This window comes from Prionailurus viverrinus, chromosome A2 (assembly GCF_022837055.1).
Source record: "Prionailurus viverrinus isolate Anna chromosome A2, UM_Priviv_1.0, whole genome shotgun sequence".
Classification (NCBI taxonomy): domain Eukaryota; kingdom Metazoa; phylum Chordata; class Mammalia; order Carnivora; family Felidae; genus Prionailurus; species Prionailurus viverrinus.
In genome coordinates this window covers 19,517,932-19,532,321 of record NC_062562.1, presented here as the reverse complement: position 1 = coordinate 19,532,321, position 14,390 = coordinate 19,517,932, and the positions used below count along the sequence as shown (strand labels likewise).

Below are 14,390 nucleotides of genomic sequence, written 5' to 3'. Positions count from 1 at the left end.
ACAGGTATCAGGTAGTATCTCATTGTGGTTTTGATTTGTATTTCCCTGATGATGAGTGATGTTGAACATTTTTTCATGTGTCAGTCGGCCACCTGGATGTCTTCTTTGGAGAAGTGTCTATTCATGTCTTGTGCCCATTTCTTCACTGGATTATTTGTTATTTAGGTGTTGCGTTTGATAAGTCCTTTATAGATTTTGGTTAACCATTTATCTGATCTGTCCTTTGCGAATATCTTCTCCCATTCTGTCGGTTGCCTTTTAGTTTTGCTGATTGTTTCCTTCGTTGTGCAGAAGCTTTTTGTTTTGATGAGGTCCCAGTAGTTCATTTATGCTTTTGTTTCCCTTGCCTCCAGAGATGTGTTGAGTAAGAAGTTGCTGCAGGCAAGATCAAAGAGGTTTTGCGTGCTTTCTCTTCGAGGATTTTGATGGCTTCCTGTCTTAAACTTAGGTCTTTCATCTGTTTTGAGTTTATTTTTGTGTATGGTGTAAAGAAAGTGGTCCAGGTTCATTCTTCTGAATGTCACTGTCCAGTTTTCCCAACACCACTTGCTGAAGAGACTGTCTTTATTCCACTGGATATTCTTTCCTGCTTTGTCAAAGATTATTTGGCTGTATGTTTGTGGGTCCATTTCTGGGTTCTCTATTCTGTTCCACTGATCTAAGTGTCTGTTCTTGTACCAGTACCATACTGTCTTGATTAGAGCTTTTTAGTATAGCTTGAAGTCCGGGATTGTGATGCCTCCTGCTTTGGTTTTCTTTTTCAAGATTGCTTTGGCTATTTGGGGTCTTTTCTGGTTCCATATAAATTTTAGGATTATTCTAGCTCTGTGAAGAATGCTGGTGTTATTTTGATAGGGATTGCATTGAATATGTAGATTGCTTTGGGTAATATTGACATTTTAACAATACTTGTTTTTCCTATCCAGGAGCATGGAATCTTTTTCCATTTTTTTGTGTCTTCTTCAATTTCTTTCTTTTTAAAAAAATTTTTTTTTTCAACGTTTATTTATTTTTGGGACAGAGAGAGACAGAGCATGAACGGGGGAGGGGCAGAGAGAGAGGGAGACACAGAATCGGAAACAGGCTCCAGGCTCTGAGCCATCAGCCCAGAGCCCGGCGCGGGGCTCGTACTCACGGACCGCGAGATCGTGACCTGGCTGAAGTCGGACGCTTAACCGACTGCGCCACCCAGGCGCCCCTTCAATTTCTTTCATAAGCTTTCTATAGTTTTCAGTGTATAGACTTTTCTCCTCTTTGGTTAGATTTATTCCTAGGTATTTTATGGTTTTTGGTGCAATTGTAAATGGGATCGATTCCTTGATTTCTTTCTGTTGCTTCATTGTTGGTGAGCCTTAGGTTGGTTTCTTAATAGAGTCTGTTCTTTTATTCTCATGGCCTGTTGTTACCTTAGACATCCCACTCCCTTAATGCATCATACTCTTTTTCCACTTTACGTGTCATGAAACAAGATGTACTTTATCCTTGAATAGATAAAGAAGATGATGTTTTTGAGCTGTTTGTCAATATATTACAGTGGTAAAGGTGGCTGCAGACCATCTTATCACTACCAGATATTAGTTGTGTCTCAAGCTTTTCGGATGTTACATGTTGTCCTGTAAGCCTAAACCAAAAACTGGGCCTATTTGAAGTTACTTATCAACACCATTATTCCTACCCTCCAACATCCTTGCAGTTTATGAGGGAGTGGCAATAATAATCTTGGTGACTGTCATCTGTGTCCAGTCCATGTGGCACCCATTATCTTTGAAGGAGAAGGTCAAGAAAAGAGAAGCTAGCATTGCCCTAGACACCTTTGGGTCTGGAGAGTTGCTATTCCCTTTGTTGGCCTCATTGCTCTGCAGACACGAAGTGATAAGAGGGGAATTTTTCATGGCTAGCTGTGAACAACTTAAGAGAATGGACTTACTGATTTTTTTCCTGTGCTTCTATTTAACTTTCCTTTTGAGAGGTTAAGGGAAAAAGAGATTAGAAAAGGGGTAGGTAGGGTAGTTGTTAGGACTTCTGATACTCAACTGCAGGAAGGATCAAACAGAGGCTTTCTTGTCATGGAAAACCAAGGTTGAGAGGGGCAGACTCCAGAGGGTCCTAACGAGTGGCCCTAAGGCCCAGTCTGTGGAAAAACCTAAAAGCCTTTAGCTGGGAGGAGACTAGGTGTCTGTGCAGGCAGTGTAGGTGAGTTAGCATTTCTTCTGTATTTCAAGGCTTGTTTCATTACATATTGACACCACTGTCCTTAAGGATTGTCTGGTGCATTTCATATTTAAAGGACCTCATTAGAGAACTGGTTTTATTCTTAAGTCATTGGCATTTTGGTTTTTATTTAGAGATGTTTTAGTGGGATAGACCATATCTGTTCAAGCATGTTCCCCTTGTAACCTGAATTCTGTTGATTCACATGTCCTCCTGGAATCTTGCAGTAGTGTTTTTACTGTATTTACCAGCCATCAGATTTCTGTCTTTCCTCTGCCAGCTTGATTTTATTTTTAACTATTTTTCCTTTGTGCACTTCACCTAATTTTAAAACTAGAGAATTAATTTTCTTACAAGTCATTTGCCATTCAAAGTTTTGTCCTAGTCTACATATCTGCTCTTAGGTCTTCTCAGATTTCCCAGGTCTGACTTATATGGCTCAGGGATGCTGGCACCTGTGACTGACATCTTTGAATTTGCCTTTTCATTTTAGCAAAATAAAATCAGCGGTATGAATGGTCAGCTGCTACCTGATAAAATGGTCCAGCATAAAGTACCTGTTTAAATAGCTATTTATTTAAAAAGCTTTATTGAGATATAATTTACATACCATAAAAATGGTTGTCTTTTACCCTTATGTTTAAATAAGTTTGGAGATTAACAAGAAGAGATGAATGGAATCAATATATTGTTGAATGAAAACATATATGATGTGTTTGACATCCATAATATTTGGTTCCTAAGGTTGCTAGTCCTCCAGCCTTCAGGCATTTGATGAAAGCACAAATAAGTCAGTCATTTGTGAAAGCTCTTATTATCCATTGGAATTTTGGTGTCTGTGTCACTTAAAAAAAAAAACAATTCAGTCAACTTTGATGTTGGCTTTTAGGATACTTATAAAACCAGAGATTAGTTAATTGGTAATTGTTCCTAGAATTTGAAAAGGCAATACATTTCAACTAATTATAGTTAACCTTAAATTAAAAAGGAATAATGCTCTCTTTTCTCCACTCCATTTTGGAATCTGGGACACACTGTGTGCTGTGCTTCCTGTGTGTTCTGCACTGCCTAGAAGCAGATGGTAAGAGTCTTTACTGATTACACACCTGCTATAAGCCTGGTCAGTGATTCCTGAAAGGCCTTTTTCTTTCCCCCTAAATTTTTAAAATGTACATGAATTAGATTCTGCTCATGAGGAGAGAAAAACACAAGTGTTTATGACTCTGAAATAAACCTTTTATTTTAATGATTGTTAACACTAGGAGCAAGTGTCCAAAGGAGGAGCAGAAGTTTAACTTTTATAAAAATAGGACACATTAGAATGTCAACAGAGTAGGCTTAGGTTTTAATTACATTTTATAAAGCTATCCTGGTTATGTATGTATGTATTTGATTTTTAAATGTTTAAGAGAGTGAGCAGAGGAGGGACTGAGAGAGAGGGAAACAGAATCCCAAGCAGGTTCCACGCTGTCAGTGAAGAGCCTGATGGGGCTCAAACTCACGAAGTGTGAGATCATGACCTGAGCTGAAATCAAGAACCAGACCTTTAACTGAGCCACCCAGGTACCCCAAACTATCCTAGTTTTTAGATGAACTGTTTTAATTTTTTTAATTAATTAATTTTTTTTTCAGTTTATTTATTTACGAGAGAGAGAATGTGGGTGAGGTAGGGGCAGAGAGAGAGATGAGAGAGAATCACAAACAGGCTCTACACTGTTAGCACAGAGCCCGATGTGGGGCTTGAACTCATGAACCATTGAGATCATGACCTGAGCCGAAGCCAAGAGTTGGATGTTTAACCGACTGAGCCGAGGCACCCCTAGATTAACTATTCTTATTATTAATATTAAAAAAAATTTTTTTTAACATTTACTCATTTTTGAAAGTGAGAGAGACAGAGCATGAGTGGGGGAGGGGCAGAGAGAGTGGGAGACACAGAATCCGAAGCAGGCTCCAGGCTCTGAGCTGTGAGCACAGAGCCCGATGCGAGGCTACAACTCACGGACCATGAGATCATGACCTGAGCTGAAGTTGGATGCTTAACCAATTGAGCCACCCTGGTGCCCCAAGATTAACTATTCTTAAAGTATGACCAGAGGTTTGGTTTTCTAAGAGGTTGGTTATATTTTTGATGGTAATACAGGCTAAAAGCTATTTCTCTTGAAAAAGAGACATGTATTCAAGAAGAATTTTGAATGGTCTAGACACAAATGCTGCACTAATTTAAAAAATCACATTAAGTCCTAGAGTATAAGACAGTTGGATGTAGCAGAGAAGGTCAATGGAATACCTGGAATCACTTTTTTGGTTCTGTCATTAGGAGTCTGTGGATAGGGTATATTATTGCAAAAAAGTAGAACTTTAGAACTAGAAGGTGTTTCAGAGGACATCTTGTGCAGTGCTTCATTGGGGGTGCACTTCAAAATTCCTGGGGAATCTTTCCAAAATCCACTTGTGTGAGCTTCATTCATAAAGGTTAGTTCTGTCAGCCTGGAATATGTATTTTGGAAAACTTTTTCCCAGGTGATTCTGAGAATCATTATCTGAATAGGAGTCACTGACTAAATTAAATTAAATCACCTCTTTAATAAGAAATTGAGATTCACAGAAGTTGGCATTAGAAAAATGTTCAGTAAATAGTGCTTCTGTTGTAATTCTGGAACATGGACGTGTTTATGGGGCTCCTGGGGTTTTGGATCTGGGATGGGATAACCATAGAGAGCTGGAGAGACCAGAGATGGACAGCAGGAGGGAGAATGTGGTTGGTGAGTGTAAGGAGAGTGGATAGGAGGGAGTCCTGGGGACCTGAGATTTGTGGGAAACACTATAGTCAACTGGATGTGAAGCCATAGGAGTGGGAGAAGTGAAAGATATATGAGATTTTTCACCTGCTAACTGGGAGAAGTATGGAAAAGGTACTAGGTTTAGAGATGCTTTGAATTCAGTTTTAGAATTAAGAGATTTTAAGCTTCTGTGGTACGAATGGGTAGAGCTGTCTGAGAGTTCAAGATTTAGGAATTAGGAAATATAAAGACAAATAAAAGTTGTAGGAACCTGTGTGCCTAGGAAATCTGCAAGAGACCTGGTACAGATGAACCCAGTGCAGAGGCCAGGATTGGTGTCAGTCACTATAGAGAAGCCCCACCATTGACCATTCAGGCCTTCCTTTTTCTTGTAATAGGAAATAGGTTTCCGTCCTTATAATAGGAAAAACAAACTATTGTTGAACACTTCATATATGCCAGGCACTTTCCAAAGAGATTATTATGCGTACATGCAGACATGTTCCTCCCCTCCCCCCCCCCCCCCCCCCCCCCAAAATCCTAACAACAGCTCTGTGAAGCAGAGTAAATCATCCCAAAGTCAGGTATTGTATCAGTCTACTTTGGGTTCAGTGGCCGAAGCCATACTGTCCAGTGTTAGAGGAAGAGGGACAGACTGAAGGAATGATTGAGCAGGTGGCAGTGGGTCCAGAGACCTAGAATAGGGTTTAGGTGGAAGTAATGTGGAGCCTATGTGGATTGAGAAGTAGTTCGGTTTATGCAAGCTTACCCTCTTCAGAGAAGGTGAGAAGCCAGTGAGAGAAGTGTGAGGGAAGTTTAGGTGTGTGGGGTAGGAAGTGAGTGACTGTGGTAACAACATCCAGAGAGGACCGCTGTGTGGAACATGAGTGGAAGGCTGGCTTCCACTGAAGGAGAGGGGCTTATGTTACCAACCAGGTACTTAAAACCAGCAGAGAATGCTCCTAAAATTATTTCCTGGACTTTCTATTGAGTTCAGCCACAGAATTAGATTCTACAGTATTTTGGACAGATCTTGTGAGCTGCTGTTTCATGATTCGGGTTTCAGATTTAAAATTTAGAAAGTGAGTTTATGGCTATATCCATGTGTAACAACATATATTAAACTGGCGTTGGTCATTAATCATAGAGTATAAATGATGAAGTGATGGGTTTTACTTGAGATGCAGGTACAGCTCCCCTTCCTACTCCTTGCCCTTGCCCTTTCATGGTCCTCCTATAAGACCTCATGGCCTTCTGGGGTGAATATATATAAACTATTTCTTCTACATCAAGATTAAATAAGGGTTGGATTTTTAGTCTTTTGGAGGAATTTGGAATGTTATGTGTGGTTCAGAGCTCACACTCTGAGTGACTTGTTTTCTAGGATTGCTTTTGATTTAGGAGGTTTTTCGCAGTTCTCTTGGATCAGCTAGGCTTTGATGTCTTTAGAAATGAAAGCAAATGGCCTTCTGAAATTTGCTGGCTAACAGATAACTGTTTGAACAGTGTGACCTTTTACATAACCACTCAACAGTAGACCTTTAAAAGTTATGGGACATTGAAAATTTATGTAAATTGCCTAGGTTTACATAACATGTAATTGGCAAAGTCAGGATTCTAACCCAGGCGTGTTTGATCCCAAAGCCTGGGCATTTTTGCCTGTCCCATAGTCTTTAAATAATGCCAAACATGCATATCAGTAACTATGTATTAATTTTAGAATCAAAAATAAAAAATTATGCTGTCTTAAATTTTATATATTGTCCCATAGAGGCTTAAGAAACACAGGGCTTTGGATATTCTCTTCTTTTTAAATTTTTTTTTTTTAACGTTTATTTATTTTTGAGACAGAGAGAGACAGAGCATGAACGGGGGAGGGTCAGAGAGAGGGAGACACAGAATCTGAAACAGGCTCCAGGCTCTGAGCTGTCAGCACAGAGCCCGACGCGGGGCATGAACTCATGGACCGTGAGATCATGACCTGAGCCGAAGTCGGCCGCTTAACAGCCACCCAGGCGCCCCGGATATTCTCTTCTTTAATGTACTTGTTTTTAAAAAAAATTTTTTTTCAACGTTTATTTATTTTTGGGACAGAGAGAGACAGAGCATGAACAGGGGAGGGGCAGAGAGAGAGGGAAACACAGAATCGGAAACAGGCTCCAGGCTCTGAGCCATCAGCCCAGAGCCTGACGCAGGGCTCGAACTCACGGACCGCGAGATCGTGACCTGGCTGAAGTCGGACGCTTAACCGACTGCGCCACCCAGGCGCCCCAATGTACTTGTTTTTAACTGTGGTACTTTATTAATGGATTAAACTAATTTTGGTCAAGGCCATGAAAATATGCCTGGAAAAAAGAGGCAAGAGTTGTAATTTGGTAAGCACTTTGGATTATTTCCCTGAATTTTGACCCTTCTGCCTTCTCCCAGTATTTGTATGAGCTCATGTGTTTGTAGGGGCTAAGGAGCTTGTCTGTGTCCCAGTTTGTCATTACTGCCTCCAGGCACTCTCAGCACTTTTTCAGTGGATGAATGCTTACTTAGCCATCCTTGTGGAGATGATATGTGGCCAAGGCTGTGGGAACACTGTTACCAGGCTGTCGTGTGCTTTCACATACAGTCGCATACAAACTCTGGTCTAGACCATATACACGTTTGTACAGGCCTTAGGATTACTGGGTATTTAAAGGGATTAGTTTTTCCCATATAGCTGCCAGAAATTGTTGAAAAGTCCAAGTCACTGGGTCAAACAGTATGTCAAAATGTCTCTAAAGGATGGTTCCAAAATTATCAAAAGTCCATAAAGCAGGGCTACTCTGCTGAATGTGAGTGAGCCTAATTTACATTATAGTTGATGAACTCTAGTGGCCAAATGAGCACAGAATTTTTGGTTTTTAAGTGATTGCCATATAGCAGCACTTTTAAAAATGTGTTCTACATATTTTTTTCTGTGCATGTTGGGCTTGTTCTTTCTTGGCTTTCATTAGGGCAATGTATTAAGTGAATTTTATATTTTATTGCAGGAATTAGAAGAAGCGCTTTGCTACTGGCAAGGTTGACAGTTGGTGTTTGAGCAGAAGGATAAGTGAATGTTGGTTACATTTACTTGGAACACCTGTCATCCTTATCAAAGCAGAGGTGTCTTGGTTTCCTTTCAAGCAGGAGAGGACACAATTTGAATTCTAGTGCAAAGTTGAACTCTGGCAGATGCCAGAATGTATCCTTTACAAAGCTCAGGGTACCTAGAACCAAGTATTTTGTTAGTTTTCTGGTAGTTTTCCTGCCTTGGAAAGCTCTCTTAAGAATGTGGAAGGAAGGATGGTTTCTCTAACATACTTTTGTGTGTTTTTGTGTGCGGCTTACAACCGAAAATGTGGGTATCTGTTATGTTCTGTATTGTAAAAGTCAGTTTTGTTGGACAATTAGATGATCACATCCTTGGTTATAAGAGCAAGGGCAAGAACTTGAAGGGCTTAGGAGCTGACTCAGCAGCTGTGTTCTTTCTCTGTCTTGTTAAAGCATTGCTTTTTAGATTCTAGTAGAAGCTTTTGTTCCAGTGCCCCAACTGATTTTACTTGGTTTGGTTGACGCAAGAGAGAGAAGCGCCTCCTGGGTTTTGTTATTAGTTATTTAGGAACCTAGAATGCTGCTGGCAAAGACCTCTGTGAGGTGAGTTGTGTGTTTTCTTGGGCAAGGGCTGTGTGACCAGTAATGCCTTTGTGGAGTGACCAGTAATCCTTATCTGAGAGGTGCTTTGAGAATCTTGGGGAACATGTCTGGCCTGTCTCAGTCTTCATTAGATTATCTAGATTACCACTCTCTCTCCTGACAGTTTCCTCCCCTGTCCTTTGAGAAGGAGGGAAAGATTCCCCATGTGGCCCACATGGGCTTAGGCCTCTGTGTTTTCTTAATGGACCTCATGCTCTCTTACCAGGAAGAGGAAGAACAGGAGGAAGAAGATGACGATGAAGATGATGACGACACTGATGATCTAGATGAGCTTGACACTGACCAGTTGCTGGAGGCGGAGTTGGAGGAGGATGACAACAACGAGAACGCAGGGGAGGATGGGGACAATGACTTTTCTCCCTCTGACGAGGAGCTAGCGAACCTTCTAGAGGAGGGAGAGGATGGGGAGGACGAGGACTCTGATGCGGACGAGGAAGTGGAACTGATCCTGGGGGACAGTAAGTGTAGGGCTGACCCTGAAGCTGAATCTTGGTACCCAGGGAGAGGTCCCTTCCCTGCACCCTCCCAGCCAGCAAGCCACGCCAGGGTTCTGTGCCCCATAACTATAGATTCACCACTCTGGCACCTTGAGGAAAAGCGATTTTGCATCTCCAATCCTCTGCTTTCACCAGGCTGTGTAACTAAAAGGCTATTATCTCATCTGTAAAACAGAGGTTGGCGAACTTTTTTTTAAAGGCTGGACAGTTAAATATTTTATGCTTTGTGGGCCATATGGTGTCTCTTGCAGCTCTTCAGCTCTGCTGTTGTAGTGTAAAAGCAGCCAGACACAAGACATAATTTAATGATTGTGGCTCTGATTCAGAAGTAAAAGTTTATTTACAAACATGCATGGTGGGCTTGGTTTGGCCGGTGGGCCACATAGTCTGTCGATTTCTGCTTTAGAGGATTAGCCTTAGAATGTAGTTCTTCCTGAGGGGCAGAGCCGGAGTCAGCAGCTGCTTATGGGGGTGCTGTGCCTCCTTCTTTTTAAAGTTACGAAGAAGTAAAAGCTCTCTTGTGTTGGAATCTTTTCCTGTGCTTTTGCCTAAGCCTTCTTAGAGGCTAGGCAACAAATGTTTCTCTTTGGCTTCTGTTTTGCCCACTCATCCCCTGCTCTGCCCCCAGCTCAAAGTTATCAAGAACAACCTCTAATTTTCCTACTAATTTCTCTTTAGGACAAGTTTCTGAAGTTGACCCCTGACCATGCTAATGAATCCCAAATAAACCAGCTGTTAGTTCTAAGAGTTTGCTGGCTCTGCAATTACACTCTACCCATTTCAAGAGGACATATCTGGCTGCCTGTTGACAGTGACGCACTTGCTGTGGTCCTGGTTCTTCCTTGTGCTACCCTGGCTGACTGGGGAGCAGTCTCTCTGATACCCAGCCATATTCATGTAGCTAACCCGGCCAGGATTCTCACAACTATGGCAGGTATTATGCCTAATATGGTGGCTACTAACCACATGCAGCCATTAAAATTTTAATTAAATTAAAAATTCATTTCCTCATTCATGTCCACAATTGAAGTACTTGGCAGCCACATGTGGTTACCATATCGAACAGCACAGATGCAGAACACTTACATGAAATTCATTTACAGGAAATACTATGTGCTGGCCTAGGCCCAACTTATGCCAAGCGTCTTCATAGTAGTTGCTTGGTTTTTGTAATCATTGGCGTTTGGTGGTAGGAGGAATGTGTGTGTGTGTGTGTGTGTGTGTGTGTGTGTGTGTGTAAGCAGAGGGTGGTTGCGGTATATATTTAAACATGTATAAAAGATTCTATTCCACAGTGACCCAAATCCAATTTCTTTGGGATAAATCTTACATGTGCTTCTAACCTTCAAGATGGAAGGCAGTTGGCTTAGGGGAGACTTTGTTACAGAAATCCTCTTGGTGAAGTTGTATTTTGAGGAGGCTCTGTGGGGGTTGGGAGGGAGTGCCTTCTCTATCTGCTCGTCTGCTCTTTACCAGCTTCCAGTTTTCTATATTGGAGGTTGAGGTGATTCAGTGGAGGAGGACTTGCCTTGTCCCTAGCCATGGTCAGAGAGCCAGGTAAGAGGGACTAAGGGTCATGGACACATGACAGTATTGATGGGAGTAAAAGGACAATTTTTAGTGAACTTTTTGTCATCTGTGAATAGTGCCACATGGGGTACAAGTTGTGTTTCCTTCAATTACAAGTAACAAGGCCAGGAGTGCAGCTGGCAGCGGTGCTCCTGACATGAGATGGTCACTCATTTTTTTATTCTTGAATATAAAGCCACTAAATTTGTTTTTGGCCTGTAAAATTACTGCCTCCTTTATTAACTCTTTAGGAAATTCCTTCAGGCGCAAGAGGTAATCTGGAGAACCTTAATTCTTTTAGCAATGAGAATATTACTTTATTTTGGTGGGAATATTTATGATGTGAATATGCTGTAATAGTCGACAACTTGAGGACATTTCAGCTTGGGCTCCAGAACAGAGGTGGTGATATGGAGGCAGCATGGATATAGCATGTACTGCATTGCTGTCTGTTTTGTAGAGAACAACCCCCACCCCCCGGCCCCGTCCCGGAGTTTACAGCAGAGCAGAGGGAGCTACTCAGATTAGCTCTTAACCTTTCTGAGCTCATGTAGTAGCCCTTTTAGGATGTGATGAAAGTCACTGAGACTATTGAAAACCACAGCCCTGTGCCACCCCATAACTTTGCTAGGCCCAGGTCCTATAGAGAGCCAATGATCAGTTTCACATGCAGAGCCCCAGCCCTAGGAAGAGAAAACACCTTGACGCTGAAGTCTTGTGTGTTTCTCTGTTGCAGTCAGTTCTGCTTTCCCCAAAAGCTTGTGTGTTGTAGAGGCAGCAGGTTAAAGCAGGGATTGATTTTTTACATCTAGACTGCCTTTGACTCAGAGGGTCTTTCAGAAGGAGAGGTCCTGACCAGAGTCTGGGGTTGGGGCTCTTCAACACTTGAGGGTGAGAAGAGGCTAAGGAAGCTAGAGAAAGATGTCCTGTCACCTGACCACCAAGAATGGAGTCTGCATCCAGGCCCTGAAGCTTCTCTCAGACCCTGTGCCTGATTTGCTTAAAGATTGTGTCTCAGTCCTTGTGCAGCTGCATTTATACTCCTTAGATGTGAGGCACAGTTGTTAAGCTCTTAGCAGCTGCACAGCTGACAGTCAGGTGTCAGGCAGGTGGTCTGGCATTGTTGGATCATACATCACAGGAGCACTAGGGGACTCCCTGGAGGTCTGCCACAGCTGGGACACAGTGCTGTGCTTGGCTGTGGAGAGCAGGCCCTACCTTTTTCTGTTGGCGCTTCCTCCTGGAGTTCTTGCAGCAGGGAAGCTGACAAGGCCGTTTGGTTCAGCTCAGATGTTAGTTCTCTGATCTTCCTGCCCTGACATCCCTGCTCCTCACCAGTAGTCGGGTTGTGCTTGTGCCCTTGTAGGCCCAGAAGCACTGACTTTTCCAGTTACCTCTCTTGTTTACATTCAGGGCTTTCTTGTATCACAGCCGTCTGTTTGCTGGTTTCATTTTATCCACTTCAGTTTTCTTTGTAAAGGAGATTGTAGTGAATGAAGGAAGGTTTGGGAACATGCATTGTTCTTGCCTCAGCTTTCCTGAGAGTTCTCAGGTATCTGGGAAAGGCTGATGGGGAATTTTTTGGAACCATTGGTGTCCCTCTCTATGTGGGAACTCCACAGCCTGTGGGCATTTGCAAGGCTCCCGCTCACAATCTGTCTACTTCCTTGGAGACCTTGTTAAAAAGGTCTCATGGCTTCCTGAACTGTAATCAACAGGGGCACCAAGACCTTTCCCTCACCTTCCTTCAGCAAGTACTAGAGTCCTTAGGAGCCTAGGTACTATGTTTCCCTCCGATCTTGATCAGCCAGACAATGGTGTATCTACCTCATTTTGAAGGTTCTTTTGCCTAGTTTCATTCCTCAGTGGATCCTTCCAGAGGTGTTAATGTGGTCTATTCACTGCCTGAGAAGGCCGATGGTCAAGCGGAGTGCTCCTCCTGTGCCAGAGACACGGTGCCACCTTCCACGGTGTCATAGCTACTCCCTGCTGGTCTCCAACCTAGAGTTTCTAGGTACTCCTCCTCTGGTGTTGCTGCATGCTGGCCTGTACCTTTCTGGGAGCTTGTTCCCTGCTGATTATATTCAGAACTTACAGAGGAATGAATCCTAGGTTGACAGTCTCTACCCTTATGAGGTCTTTGATAAGAGAGTTGTTGAGAGTTTAAGAGAAATCTCACTCTTGCTTGGGCTTGGACTCCCTTTTTAGTAGTCCTAGGGGGATCGGGCAGGCCTGTGCACCCATCCCTGAAGGACACGAGGCCAAAGGGCTCAGTCATTACTCCCTCAGCCCTGCCCCTTTGCAGCTATGCAGAAGCTTCAGGGCTTGCCCTGTCCCTTTAGTCAGCCCCCCCCCCCCCCCCACCCCCAGCAGGAAGCACCTCTAGAAAGCAGAGAGCATTGCATCCAGGCCCTTTGAAAGGCACGAGAGTAAAAGGCCCCAGGGTGGCCACTGTTGCCAACAAGTAAATTCTCCAGAGCCAGCTCCAAGTAGTTAATTGTTGTGTTTTCTCCTTTCTGGAAAGTGGCAGTTAACTCTGCTCAAGCATAAATGTGTGTATGTAGGTGTTTCCTTCCTAAAAGCTTCCTGTAAGCCTAGTGCATAACCTAGTCTCTCTGTCTTCTTCCCTTTCAGCGGACAGCTCTGACAACTCTGATTTGGAAGATGACATCATCTTATCTCTGAATGAGTGAGGGACCATCATCATGTGGAAGACATTCTTGACAGGCGAGAAACTGAGTCAGATGAATTCAGAACACCTTCCCTTCCCCATCTCCCAGGGCTGTCTTTTAAGGAACTGCATGCCCTGCATTCAGAGGAATATGGCTTAGAGAGCCTCACTGGAATCTGAGGGTCCTTCTAAAACAATAACAACCACAAAAAGACAACAGGGTTTAGGCCCTATTCTGCTTCCCCCCTTCTCCTAGGATGGACAGCTCTTTCCTCAAGGGGGGGGGGGAACATGTCTCTGGGGTTATTTCACAATATATTTTCTTTGTATAACGTTCTTTACTTAAAGAACAAGAAATAGTTTTTTATAAAACTTAAAAAGAAAAAAAAAACAGGCATTTATAACTGAGGGTATGAACTTATATCCACCAGGTCTCTTGTCCCTGCACTTCATTTTCTATGGAAGAAAATGATGTCTAAAGAACAATACAGAGGCATTTTTACATACGTATTTAAATGAAAAGGAAAATCGTGGTTTCTTAAATTGATAAGGATTAAGAATATTTTATTATAAATATAATATATGATTTTTTAACCTGTTTTGTTGCCTCATATGCTGTCAGGTTAATTTGCTTTCCTTTGTGCCCGAGGTGGGGAGGAAGGCACTGCTTGTTTGCTGAGTAAATGCCCAGGTTCACCCACCTTCATGGTTTGGGGGCAGCAAGGTCGTTGTGGATATTGGTTTTGTGGAGTTGAGGGAACTTAGGATATAAGTTCACTCCCTCTATTTTTCTTTGTGATTGTTTTTCAAAAATTTTTTTCTTCCCTTTCTCCCCAATGTGGAAATTACAAATCAAAGGCCTTTTTTCTTTAATGTAAAGTGTATTTATTTAAAAAAAATACAAAATAAACTACAAGTCTGTCTTTGTTTGTT

General features: G+C 42.4%; 1 protein-coding gene across 7 annotated transcripts in view; it reads left to right on the top strand.

Annotated features, from left to right (window-relative positions):
* The window catches only part of DCAF1 (DDB1 and CUL4 associated factor 1), an 88,354-nt gene extending 73,964 nt beyond the window's left edge, over positions 1-14,390 (top strand). For 3 of the 7 annotated variants that reach the window (XM_047832213.1, XM_047832168.1, XM_047832207.1), the window contains exons 23-25: positions 3,284-3,292; positions 8,926-9,178; positions 13,421-14,390. In XM_047832213.1, coding sequence (XP_047688169.1) covers positions 3,284-3,292; positions 8,926-9,178; positions 13,421-13,479 — 321 coding nt within the window. In that variant the 3' untranslated portion in view covers positions 13,480-14,390. The other 4 variants (XM_047832178.1, XM_047832196.1, XM_047832186.1 and 1 more) reach the window with 4 other exon arrangements.